Genomic DNA, 12,941 nt, shown 5'->3' with positions numbered 1-12,941 from the left:
CTTCCGCTGTGGGAGCGCACTGACCACCAGGGGGCAGCTCCTGCTTTGAGTGTCTGCCCCCTGGTGGTCAGTGCACATCATAGCGACTGGTCATTCCGCAGTCCGGTCAATTTGCGTATTAGGGTTTTGTTATATAGGATTGTATGTACTTTCTTTGTGGAATGAGGCAGGTGATAAATAAAATAAGCCGGATGGTGTCAGTTGCAGCCCTCAGCCCTCTTTGCATGGTAAGAGCTCCAGGGAGGGTCCCTGACAGTGGCAGAGAACAGCCACCATGGAGCTTAAGGCTCCCTCAGCCCCCAAGGCTGTGCCTGGCGCCTCCCACAGGCCTGAAAGTGAGTTGGCCCTGATTTCAGCCACAGAAAGTTTCTTGCAAGAAATTAATTAGGGTCAGAGTTAGGCTGTCACTAAGGTGTGCTGCCTACATCCTCACTGAAGACAACGCTGTTTGGCCTGGGCCCCCAACTCCATCTCTCTTTGGGGTACATCTGTGGCTACAGCTAATCAGGGCCTGAGAATCTAAAGTAATGTGATTTAGTAACCACCTCCGTGGGCTGCTAACAATGCAGATTCCTTGTCCCCGCTCAGAATGGCTGCGTCAGAATTCCCTGGCCCTGGCATCTGCATTTTGCCAGTGCCCCCACTGGAAGGAGAGACCACAGGCCTGGTGAGGAACCTGCAGTAACCAGGGCAACTTGGGGCTCCTAGGCTGGGGCAGCAGCGCCACCTGGTGGATTCTTCTGGAATACTTCCCATCCATTGACCTTGCTGCCCGACTGTAGGGAGGCAAGTCCCTCCACCCCAACCCCTCCGCCTCTCCCAGGGCCCCAAGAGGTCGAGAGGAGGAGGTGGTGGGGCAAGTGGCCTCCTATGTCAACCTTTTCCCCCCCGACTTCCACCCCCATCTCAGCGGAGAGGGACTTCCCGTGACAGGCCTTACAGCGCGGTGCAGGCTGGTGAAGCCAGGCCTGGGGAGTCCCGGGCTCACGCTCGGTGTACAAGTAAGAGCTTCCTTTAAGGTCCACGTTGCATTGTTAAAGCTCCCGAATTCTGCACATCTTACGCCATCACATCTCTTTAATACAAAAATGCTTCCTTCCTTTGTCAAAACCAGATGCTCAGATAGAGGCCAGGCTTGTCCTGCAACCTCACCGACCCCTCCCTCACCAGCCCACTTTCTGTACCTTCTGGGGGCACCTGGTCTCAGAAACAGGAACCTAGAGGTACAATACACACCTGTTTCAATATACAAATCCAATTCCAGCCACATGGGCAGCCGGGCTGATGGACCAAGGCACGGGACTGAAGAGGGGGCCAGAGATGCCGAGAAAGGGCCCTGCCCTGGGGACAGTAGTGGGTGCCACCACGCTTCCCTGCAGACCCAGTCACTCCACTCACACCCCCTCTCTCCCCTCTGGCCCTCCCGGGCCCGGGACGCAGCATCCCCAAGTCAGACCAGATTCTTACAAATCCTCTTTAATCGTCAGTCTGCAGATCTGCAGCGCGCTTTACAGAGCGGTGCTCGGAGCCCTCCTCACCCTACAGAGCACAGCCTCACCCACCCACTCCTGAACAGCTCAGGTCCCGGCAAAGGCAGGGCCAGCTCTGTGCCACACCCTGAGGACACACCCCTCTGATGCCCTAAGCAGCCCAGGGCCAGGCCCAGCCCCCTTCAGCCTGGCCCATCTAGGCCTTGCTCCCAGGAGTTGGGCCAGGCAGATCTGAGCTGCCTGGGTGGGGCTGGGTCAGGCCTGGGGGAGAGGTGCCGTCCCTAACGTCAGGTAAAGCTTACCCTTTCCCACAACCTTTAATAAAAATATGAAAGCCAACGGTATAAGCCTTATAGTGGAAAACAGTTGACCCACGCAGTGGGTAGTCCCCTGACAGCTCAGGGTGCCTTATTTACCCCGCCCCCCATTTTTAATACACTTCCCCCCATACAATATATACATCCCCCAAGGCAGGTAGAAACCCAGCCCACCTGCGCAGAGATGCTGCAGGGAGGGTTTTCGTTGAGTTGCTCAGAGAACCCTGTTAGGCAGCGAGCGGAGGAGCCACAGTGCAGCCGGGCTCAAGGCTGGAGGCAGAAAGGCAGGGAGGCGTCCAGGCCCCAGACAGCCCCTCACTTCCAGCAGCACGGGGCGCACAGGTGCCTTGGCAGTGAGGTGGGGGGCGGGCCTGGAGGAGGGAGCCAGGGACACCCTGGGAGCCCTGAGGTTGGGGGACAGGCAGGGAGGTGGGGACAGCAGCTGCCTCAGTACTTGGGGACCTTGCTGTAGTCTTCGGAGTGCACGTTCCGGCACAAGCAGATGGACAGGAGCATCCCCAGGAGCTGTTGAGGGGGAGGGCGAGAGTCAGCAGAAGCGGGCTGCCCAGCCCCCAGAGGCCCCAGGGCAGCACCCCACTGTCCAGGTCCACACACAGGGAGTAAGAGGACCCTCGCCCGACGGCATGGCTCAGTGGTTGAGCATCAACCTATGAACCAGATCATGGTTCAATTCCCGGTCAGGGCACATGCCCAGGTTACAGGCTCCATCCCCAGGGTGGGCTGGGGGGACGTGCAGGAGGCAGCCTATCGATGATTCTCCCCATCACTGATGTTTCTATCTCTCTCTCCCTCTTTCCTCTTTGAAATCAATAAGAGACTGAGAGAGAGAGAGAGAGAGAGAGAGAGAGAGAGAGAGCGCTATAGCCTCGTGACCAGCCTGAGATTCAGGCGGCAGAGGGCCAGGGCGGGACAGTGCTCAGGCCAGGCTTGCCGCAGGGCCTCCCCCGGGACATCAGCACAGCAGGGACAATCCCCGGGGACAGAGCCTGGGGAGGGCTGCAGGCAGGGGACACGGACCTCAATGACGGCGACGCCCACGCACACGCCTAGGATGATGCCCAGGTTTTCCTGCAGCCACGACTGCACCTTCTCCATGCAGCCCTGTGAGGGAAGAACACAGCCATGTCACCCGCGTCACGCGCCTCACCCCATCATGCAGAACCACTGGGGGCCACCCCCAGCCCAGAGTGGTCTGTGCGTATCTGGAATAGATATATTAGTGAATAGTTAATGAAGGTACAAATGACAAGCAGACAAATGGACCAAAGGCAGGAACAACTAAGTGAAGGAAGGGGAAAGGATGGAGCAGGAGCCCGGGCGAGCCTGGGTGTCCCCGAGCCCAGCCCCTCAACCCCACCGCCCTCTACGTACATCCTCATACACAGGCCACTGCTCGGGACTGTTGCCGCTCTGGGTCCCGTTGCCGCTCTGGGTCCCGTTGCCGTTGGAAGCCGTGCAGAAGCCCTTCTTCACCAGGGGGCTGTCGTCCTCCCCCTTCTTCTCGCAGGAGCAGGGGTAGGTGACGGCGGTGCGGTTCATGAGCTCAGCATTTTCTGTCCAGTTGTAGAAGCTGACCCAGCCACAGCACTTGCCCTGGGCAGAGAGGGGACAGGATGCTCATGCCCAGGCCCATCAGGCAGGCTGCCCTCCTGGCAGAGGTGGGGCCGCCTGGAAAGAGGCTCGGATCTGCTACTTCTAGGCCTCCCTGGTCCCAGCCACACCTCCAGGACTCGAGTTTAGATTTCACTTCGGCTTCTGTGAGCCACAAAGAATTTAAAGGGGCTTTTGGGAAACACATGCCATAAACTGCTAAACAGTGGGAAGAAAAAAAATCAGGACCAGCAAAAATATGAAGCAGAACAGGAGGGAAGTTCACGTTGAAAAGCAGAACACGGGCGTGGGGGACAAGTAGGAGAGCAGATGGCATTCAGCTAAGAGCGTGGGGTCTGGAGTCAGGCTCCGGGGTTCAAGTCCCAGCTCAGCCACCTACCGGCTGCTCAGCTTTGGTCAAAGTACTGACCTCAGTTTCCTCATCTGCAAAACGGGGTAATACGTTTTCTAACTCCCTGTTACTCGGACTAAACGGGACGAGGCAGGCGGAGCGCCCAGCACAGGTCTGGAGTGCACAGTCATTGCTCAGGAAAGGCCAGTCCCACTGCCAGGGGCTGGGCCCATGCTGGAAATACCCCAGGAAGGCACAGCAGAGTGGGGGCAGGGCTCCTTTCCAATCCTGGCCCTGCCCTGTGCACGGGCAAGCCGCTGCCTTCCTCTGGGCTCGACTCCTCGCCTGGAGAATGGGATGGCAATAACCACTATGCTAGGATCCCTGGGAGGATTAAATGAGTTGCATGGGCGAGCTGGGTGAGCTGCGTGCCACCATGCCCAGCACATGGTCAGTTCCTCACCTGCTTCCTTCTCAGTGATGAGTCCCTGACAGGCAGCCCGGTGGCCAGCAGAGGGCATGCCAAGCATCTCGGGTGTTCTGGGGCTTCAGGTTGTACTTTTTATGTTGCAGTTGCCTGTCTGCTTTCTCTCTAGCACAGTGGTTCTCAACCTTCCTAATGCCGCGACCCTTTAATATAGTTCCTCATGTTGTGGTGACCCCCAATTTCATTGTTACAAATTGAACATAATTAAAGCATAGTGATTAATCACAAAAACAATATGTAATTATATATGTGTTTTCCGATGGTCTTAGGCGACCCCTGTGAAAGGGTCGTTCGACCCCCAAAGGGGTCGCGACCCACAGGTTGAGAACCGCTGCCTAGCAGAAAGGTTGGCACCTTGGAGATCCTCCCACAAAAGGAGGCGGCTTTCCTCGGCCTTGTACTGCACCAGGCGGAGCCCTCCTCTCCAGCACCTCCTGCCCTGACCCACCCACCCTGTGTCTCAGTGGTTGTGCATGGCGAATAAAACATCACCACATAAGTGCTAAGTGCTGCCTAAGTGCCATGGGCTTTAAAAGTTCATCCCACGAATGATACTATAAATATGCAAATGAGTATGGATCAATAGCCCCATTTTATAGACGAGGAAACTGAGGCTCAGAGGTCTGGCCAGGAAGGGGCAGAGTTCGTATCCCAGTCGTCAAGAGCCTGACTTAACCACCTTCTCAGGCGGTGTCTGACAGACATCAGAATCAGAGCCTTGCCAGCTGCAGGGAACCTCCACCAGCCAACCACCTTCCCCGGTGGGATGCTCCTCAGCTCCCAAGGGACTCGCTTCTCCCGCCCCCAGGCTCCTGGGAAGGTGGCACTTGTTTATCCTGGGACAGCGACTCCCTCCAATCTCAGCAAAGCGTCTCAGGAATTGTGGGTCAAATGAATGGTGTGATGACAGCAGCCTCCTGTGTGTGCCCGGCCCTCCAGGTGACCCAGGCCCTCCTACCTGGCCTCACCTGGTCCTCACCAGGAAGTCCGTGAGGCACTCGGGCCAAACACATCACCCTCCCCTTTTCCCAGCTCAGAAAACTGTGCCCACGTCCCCTGAACAAAGTCCTTCCTCCGTGTCCAGACGCTCCCACTGTCACTCGGTGCCAGCAGGTCCTACGTGATTGCTGTGCCCAGCGCCCTCAGGGGAGAGGAGGAGGCTGCCGCCCAGAGGAGGAGTCCTGGCCAAGGGCCCACAAGAGAGGGGGCCGCCGGGACCTTTTCACTGAGCCGATGTGTGTGTGATGATTGGCTCACCACCAGGGCAGGCTGGGAGCCCAGTCAGACGGCCATTCATTCATTCATTCAGTCAGTCATTTATTCCGTCAGTCAGTTATTCCATCAGTCATTCAGTCAGCATGCCAGTCTGTCTGTCATGTAGTCCTTCATTCTGTTAGTCAGTCATTGGTCTCTGCCTCTCCCACTCTAATTCAGGTGGAATACACATACTACACTAAAGTACACAAATGCCATCTGTGGGTTTTATATGCATGCCGGCCTAACCGCCTGGATCAATGATTAGAACATTCCTTTTACCCCAGAAGTTCCCAAGGGCTCCTCCCAAGGGGTAGCCTCCATTCAGACTTGGCACCCCGTTTCTTAACCTCCAGGGTAGAGCTCACAACACTGGCCAGCCTGGCTTGTGGTGAGAGGGCCGAGAGCTGACCCCCTGCTCTCTGGCCACAGGTGGGAGCACTGTGAGCCATGGACAGCCTCCAAGACCCGGGGCCCCTGAGCAAGGAGCTGTGGTGGTGGCTGAGGGGCCAGGAGCCCCCACCCCATCAGATGCACAGTCACACAAAGTCGCTAACGTGGTCTGTCAGGTGCATACAGGCACACGGAGACCAGACCCAGACACACAGATACCCACAGGCCCGGAGCCTCACGCTGGCCACCCCTCGCCACCCAGCTTACCTGAGCCTGCACGTAGTCCCAGCCCTGCTGCAGGCTGTCCTCCTGGCCGTCCTTGTAGTCCCGAATGAGCTTGGTCACGATGCTGCCCATCTCCTGCTTCACCTGCAGAGAGGAGAGCCAGGGTCAGGTCTGACTTCTGGAAACCCATGCCCACCTCTGGTCACATCGACTTAAACCACCTCCCCCCCTCCCTCACCCCCGAGCCCGGGGACAGGCCTTCCTGGACCACCCTACAGAATAGCATCCCTTCCCCCCCCACACCCACCCAGGCCCTCCTTGTCTTGTATTTTCTCCATAGCATTGTCATGACATGATCATTTGTTTCCAGGATTTATCATCCCCCTCCTCTCCCCACTGAGAACATCAGCTCCATGGGAGCAGGGATTGTGTCTGTGAGCCTGGCCAGAGTAGGTGTGCAGTGTCCACAGTAAGGAACATGTGCAGAACCGCTGCTATCTGCACGCACCCCGAGGTCCTCATGCATGCACCCCGAGGTCCTCATGCATGCACCCCGAAGTCCTCATGCATGCACCCCACAGTCCTCATGCACGCACCCTGAGGTCCTCATGCACGCACGAGGTCCTCAGCTGCTATCTGCACCACCCCACAGTCCTCATGCACGCACCCACAGTCCTCATAGCTGCTGCTATCTGCACGCACCCACAGTCCTCATGCACGCACCCACAGTCCTCATAGCCGCTGCTATCTGCACGCACCCACAGTCCTCATGCACGCACCCTATCTACCCTCACACCTGCCCTGGGCCCCACAGAATCCACATCCTGGCAGTGCTGGTCGCCATGCTCAGGAATTCAGAGGCCCACAATGAAGAAGAGAAAAGTACACCCGCTTTTCACTAAATGCAGAGAGACACTGATTTACAAATAAGGCAGGTGAGGCGTGCAGGATCAAAAGAATTCACCCCAAAGACCTCTCACTGGGGCCCTGAACTGAGGCCCTCACTACAGCAGCTTTTCAGGAACGAGTCAGCTGTGCGAAGGGAAGCAACCTGAAACCAGCCCAGGTGGCTGAGGACAGGGCTTTCCCCAGAGACTAGAACGGCCCCATGTGGGAAGGGGCCCTGGAGCCGGCCCTGGCCTGGCCCCCCCTGGCCTCTCCCGCGGACCTTGCCCAAGGCCCTTCTCAGCATGCACAGGCTGGTTGTGGTCACCCCAGGCGAAGGGCCCGAGAGGCACAGCGGCCCCGAGGACAGCTGCACACCTGCCCTCAGTTCCTGAGAAAGGGGATTAGGGAGAGGGGACAGGTGCTTCCAGGCAGGGGCTTTCACAGCCTGGCTCTGAATCCTGTGTGTGGGACTTCCGCCAGCGCCCCACAGGCAGCCGCGCCTGCTGTGCTCAGAGAAACCACATCCTCAGGATGGACCTGCGGCCCTGGCTCCTGGGCCTCGTCACTAACCCAGGGAAAGCAGCCGAGGACCTCGCTCTGCCCTCTTCCCCTTGATAAAACCATTTGCATGTTGCTTCTTGTTTACTCCCCAGAGCTCTCTACAGTTTACCAAGCTTTCTGGTCCGTAACAACAAGCCCAGTGGCTAACATGGACCGAATGCTTGCTTTGCACCAGTGCTGTGCTAAGCACTTTTCATGCGGCATCGCACTTCAATCCCCAGAGCAGACCTATGGTCAGGGTACTGACCTCGTTCCCTCAGTCTAGAGATGTAGAAAAGGAGGCTCAGAGGGGTTCGTTAACTTGCTCAAAGTCACACAGCCAACAAGTAGAACAGCTGAGGTTTGAACTCAGGCCTGATTCGAAAACCCAAGCTTTTACCCATTCAGCTCTACTGGCACTTTAACCATATGGCTATACCTTGAAGTGGGTCATAGCACCTTTAAGAAGGGCCCAGAGAAGCCTAGTGGTGGGCCCCTGCCACATAGCTGGGGCTGTCCACCTGCAGATCTTGTATCTTTCTGCCCCACCATCTCTGCTCCCCACCTCTGCCCCCGTGAACGGATGATCACTGAGGCGTGGAAAGAAGGGGGTTCCCCCGAGGCATTTGCTTGGGGAACATCCTCTCACGGCCTTCCCCCACATCCTCTCACGGCCTTCCCCCACATCCTCTCACGGCCTTCCCCCACGGACCCAGGCTCCATTTATACCCCAGTGTGGTTGCCGCAGCAGCCTGGACTTCCCTGTTTCAGGCCCTCCCGAAATGAAAAGGTGATGGAAACCGCGTGCTTTCCACTGACACTGGGTGGTTTCCATGGAAACACCATATCATCCTCCAGCCCAGAATGTGACTGAAGGCCACAGCTGAGCCCCAGGGACCACGGCTGCAGGGGCCGGTTCAGCTGGCAGCTGATGCCTTGGGATCCCAATCCCGAGGCTGTGTTGGGAGCCCAGGGAGGTCACCCTGGCAACCAGGCTGCTCCTGAGACCAGGAGGAGCAGGGAGATAGAGAGGATGCTCACCATCTCCTTCACCTCTGCAGGCTGCCTCTGTGGTTCCTGACTGCCCTGCACCCATTCTCCCTTCTTCTTGAAATAACAGGTCCTTTCCTTAAGGGTCAGCACCCCTCAATCCATCCATGTGCCTGGCAGGCCTCCCCCCACCCCACATCCCTGCTGCTATGGGCTGGCAAAGACCCAGGCTGCCACTTTAATGCCTTCCACACCATTGGAAAGGCGGGTGCTTCAGGGATGAGTACGTGTCCCATGGTCACACACACAGGCTCTCTCTTTCTACTAATCTGATGGGACGAGGGCCGCCACCTTGGGCTCCACTAGGGACAGCCCGCCTGAGAAGAAAGTGGAGGAGGGAGAGGGAGAGACCTGCTGGCAGCCTCGGGATGCCTGGGCCCAGCTGAGCCTGCGGCCAGCCGGCTACTCTCAGTGGGTCATTGCCACCGGCGATCGAGTCCTGCCCAGGAAGAACCGCATCTTTATAGCCAGTGCAAGACAGAAATGCAGGGCTCTCGCTCAAAAAGGACTAAGAATTTCAAAGCAGCAGCAGCAGCCAAGCATCAGGCCGAGCACAGGACCCTTCTAAGTGCGGGACCCTGCGGGACTGCTTGGGTCATGTGCCTAAGAAGCCAGCTCCGGTCCTGCCCAACACCATCCTCCCATTTCCAGGAGAGCAGACAGAGGTCCCCAGGGTCAGAACAACTTCCCACGGCCACACAGCTGCAGGCAGCAAAGGTATGACTGTAAGCTGATATGAGCCGCTCCAGAACCCTGAGACCTGAACCACAACAAGCCACTCACTGTCTCCACCGACCCCCAGATGGACACCTCCCTGCTGCCTTTCCCCACCAATGCTGTGCCTTTATTTCACCCTGTGGTGTGACTTTGCACAGAGAGCTAAATTAGAAGGGAACTTTGAATCCAGTGTATCATCTACACGTAAGAATCCCTCTCGTACTTTTCCAGGTTCTACTTAAATGCTCCCTTTGATGGGGAACTCAATACCTCAGAAAACAGCACATTACAGGGTCGAGGGCCTCTTGATAGAAGCAATTCATTTTAAGTTGAGCCCAAATGATTTCCACCATTCGTGTTAGTTCTCGTCCTCCCTTTTCCTGCCCAATGGGGAACAGATCAGATCGCTCTCTCCCAGGACAATGATGTTTCAGATATTGGAGACCAGGCCATGTCTCCCCTTACCCTCTTCTTTCCAGGGGAAGTTGCTAGGTTCCTTTGGTCACCCTTTTGAGATGGTGTCCAGACCTCTCCCCATACTCTTAATACTAACTCAGAGGTGGGGGATATCCTGCCCACAGGCCATATAAGACCCACGAAGTCATTTGGCCTTGCCCTGCTATGGCAACCGCAGGTGGAACTCAAAATTCAATAAATCTAGGAGCTTTTTTCATAGCAACATCTATATATATAAAAGGCTAATATGCAAAGTGTCCCCTCAGGAGTTCAACCAGGAGACCAGGAGTTCGATCACTTGCTATGATGTGTGCTGACCACCAGGGGGTGGCACGGAATGAAGGAAGGCTCCGACTGGCAGCCAAAGGCTCCGATTGGCCCTGATCACCGGCCAGGCCTAGGGACCCTACACGTGCATGAATTTTGTGCACTGAGCCTCTAGTAAATTTATATTAAGTGAGTTATATTAAGGACCCTTGGCAGAAAAAAGGTTCCCCACCCCTCCCCTTAGAATGGGTGCCCCAGACGCAATGTAACCGCTACATTCTCCTGTCTTCTCCCTGGGTTCCATGGGCCATGTGGCTGAATGCTTCCAGGCTTCACCCCGGTGTCCTGAGAGGAAACGGGCACCCTTTGCAAGGGCTAATGTGGAGGGATGGCATGTTCACTCTTAATGACCGCCGGAGTCTCCCTGAAATTCCACTGCAATCCAAACAGCCAGAGACCCCGAGTTCAGCAGGAGGCCACGTCATGTCCCCGGTCACCTCGGGAGGTCCTGAGGGCAGGCCCTGTGCTGGAGCCACCCGTGCAGCCCGGCACCCGCAGGTGCTACAAGTCTTTGTCCCACTTTCCCTGGGATCCCTTCCCAGAGGGACAACCTGGACACTTCCTTCCCTAAAGCGAAGAGAAAGGGCACCCTCTCCCTGTGCTGCTCCAGCTGCCTGCAAACCAGTGCCCCAGGGAGTTTCATCTCAGCGAGCGGGCCTCTCACAGACTCGCATGGTCCCCGAGGAACCTGCTTTCCTACTTGTAACTTAGGACGTGTGCCCAGTGCCTATGTGGGCCTCTCGGGGAGAGAGAAGGAAGGATCACAGCTCTCCCGACCACACTCTCTGAGGACCACGGAGCAGTCGGCTCAGACAGTGTCCTGACCCCCCACCCCCAGCTCCCACCCAGACCATGCGAGCCCCTTCCCTGTCAAGCTCTCATCCCCCAGGCCTTCTCCTGAGCCCTTGATATAACCCCTCAGAACCTCAGCAATTTCATCTGTGCAGGCTGCTGGGCAGGTGAGAAGTGTGCACTACGTGAGTGCAGCCAGCCAAGTGCCCGGCACGTCATAGGAAGCGGTTTCAACCTACTTCCTTCCTCCTGACCTCCTCCCACCCTCCACTGCCTGCAGGGAACACGTCAGAACCCCAGACTGTCAGGTCGCCTGAGGCTCAGAGAGACCGGGTAAGCTGTCTGAACACACACAGCACTCAGTGGCAGAGCCCACCCTCCAGCACAGGTCCCTGAATCCCAGACCTGCCCTTTGCCCACTAAATGGAGGCTGGATCAACAGTCAGGCGAGGAAGCAGCCAGGCGAATCTCAACCTCACACTTCCTGGTCCCACAGTCCTTGCTAATATCAATATTGACACCAACAACAGGAACAGCTGCCATTTGTTGAGCCCTTACTAGGCACCAATGAAGTTAATAATGGTGACAACAGCAATCACACTTGCAATGATGCCAGCGAACATCTGCTCGGGGCCAGTACTACCCTGAGCCCTTCCCCCTCGCCATGGCCTATAAGGTGGCTCTTGGGGCCCACGTGCTCTGGTGCTGAGATCCCCCAAGTTTCACACAGGGATCAGGCTGTGTCACAGCCCAAAGTCTCCCCCATTCACATTTCCCGGGGACACCTGAATGGGGTACACAAAGGCCACAAAGAGCTCCACTTCTGTTTGGGTCCATTTTGCCACCAAATGAGCTGCAAATGTTGTGTGTGTGTGTGTGTGTGTGTGTGTGTGTGTGTGTGTGTGTTTGGGGGGGAGAGCGGTTTCAAAGTGGTTTGGGGTTTCAGAATTGCAGACAATTGCTTATTGCCATTTGACGCACAAGGCAACTGAGGCCCAGAGAGGCTAAGGAATGTGCTGAGGGTCTCAGCGCAGAGGTTCCAACATGGGTGGTTTACTCTGGAGCCAGGCTGGGCCACCACGCTGTATGTTATAAATGTGTTGTAGTTGGTGCGCCTGGGTGAGGGGGGGGGGACAGGCAGGTTTATCCTGATTTATAATCGAGGAACCCAAGGCTGGAGAGCCCACATGCCTTGTCCAAGGACCCGGCTGCCCTCGGCTCTGCCCTGGAAACAGTGGCCGCTGGAAGCGAGGGGCAGGAAACACAGATGGCAGCCCAGGGGGTTCCTTCCCTCCCACCTGCCCAGGGGGCCTGGTGAGGGGGGAGAAGGCCCCCGCCCCCGCCTTGGAACAGGCCTTCCCTTCAGGCTCCCAGCGCCCCCACTCCCCAGCTGGGCCTCATCTGCAGGAATAAACACCATCAAGGGCATGTTTAGTCTTTAGCTGGGATTTACAATGTGCCGGGAAAGAAAAAATAAATCATTCATTCCAACTTGGGCGATAGGGTGGCGCCAGAACTTCCCCAGAAAAGCCAGAAAATTTCCCTTGCCTTCCAGAGAGGAGGTGGGCCAAGGGGAGGGGGCTGGGACCAGGGGAGGGGGGTGTCGAGCCTGAGGGTGGTGAAGCAGGCAAAGAAGGGGACAGAGTCTAGCCTGGAGTCAGGAGAGGCGATCCTCCCCGCAAGCCCTGCTCTGGAGCCGGCGACACCTCCGAGGTGTAGCTCCTGGTGGTGAGCCAAGCAGAGACTGTACCATCCTGTGGGCAGGCAGCGTGGTGTCGGGGGAGGCGTGGGCCTGAGTCAGAGGAAGCGGAGGGAAATCTCCACTCTGACACCTCTAACCTGTGGGTGACCGTGACCAAAAGTCACTTTGCTTTTCTGGGCCTCGGTTTCCTGAAGTGGAAAATGCTTGCAAAACTGAAACGTGTGTCGAATTATGAAGTCAGCTCCTGGCGTGTGGTTGGTGCCCATAGATGGGCACCACCTTTATTACTGTGAGATGGGGAAGCACACAGGGGTGAGAAGGTGGACTGCCCGGCACCCTA

At 57.0% G+C, this 12,941-nt stretch overlaps 1 protein-coding gene and 1 long non-coding RNA gene across 5 annotated transcripts in view; one reads left to right on the top strand and one right to left on the bottom strand.

Annotated features, from left to right (window-relative positions):
- Positions 1 to 1,460: 1,460 nt before the first annotated feature.
- The window catches only part of CD82 (CD82 molecule), a 67,110-nt gene continuing 55,629 nt past the window's right edge, over positions 1,461 to 12,941 (bottom strand). For all 4 annotated transcript variants that reach the window (XM_014543306.1, XM_005870744.2, XM_014543307.1 and 1 more), the window contains 4 exons: positions 6,172 to 6,273; positions 3,200 to 3,421; positions 2,846 to 2,929; positions 1,461 to 2,332 (listed from right to left, as the gene is read on the bottom strand). In XM_014543306.1, the coding sequence (XP_014398792.1) occupies positions 2,255 to 2,332; positions 2,846 to 2,929; positions 3,200 to 3,421; positions 6,172 to 6,273 (486 nt within the window). In that variant the 3' untranslated portion in view covers positions 1,461 to 2,254. The remainder of the gene's footprint in view (positions 2,333 to 2,845; positions 2,930 to 3,199; positions 3,422 to 6,171; positions 6,274 to 12,941) is intronic.
- LOC106726854 overlaps positions 2,729 to 12,941 on the top strand; it is a 27,728-nt gene continuing 17,515 nt past the window's right edge. The window contains exons 1-2 of the long non-coding RNA XR_001362973.1: positions 2,729 to 2,740; positions 12,491 to 12,499. This is a non-coding gene — a long non-coding RNA (uncharacterized LOC106726854). The remainder of the gene's footprint in view (positions 2,741 to 12,490; positions 12,500 to 12,941) is intronic.

The sequence above is a fragment of the Myotis brandtii genome, unplaced genomic scaffold, assembly GCF_000412655.1.
Source record: "Myotis brandtii unplaced genomic scaffold, ASM41265v1 scaffold324, whole genome shotgun sequence".
NCBI lineage: Eukaryota > Metazoa > Chordata > Mammalia > Chiroptera > Vespertilionidae > Myotis > Myotis brandtii.
Note: the sequence above shows the minus strand (reverse complement) of the source record. Positions and strands in the feature narration are given on the sequence as shown.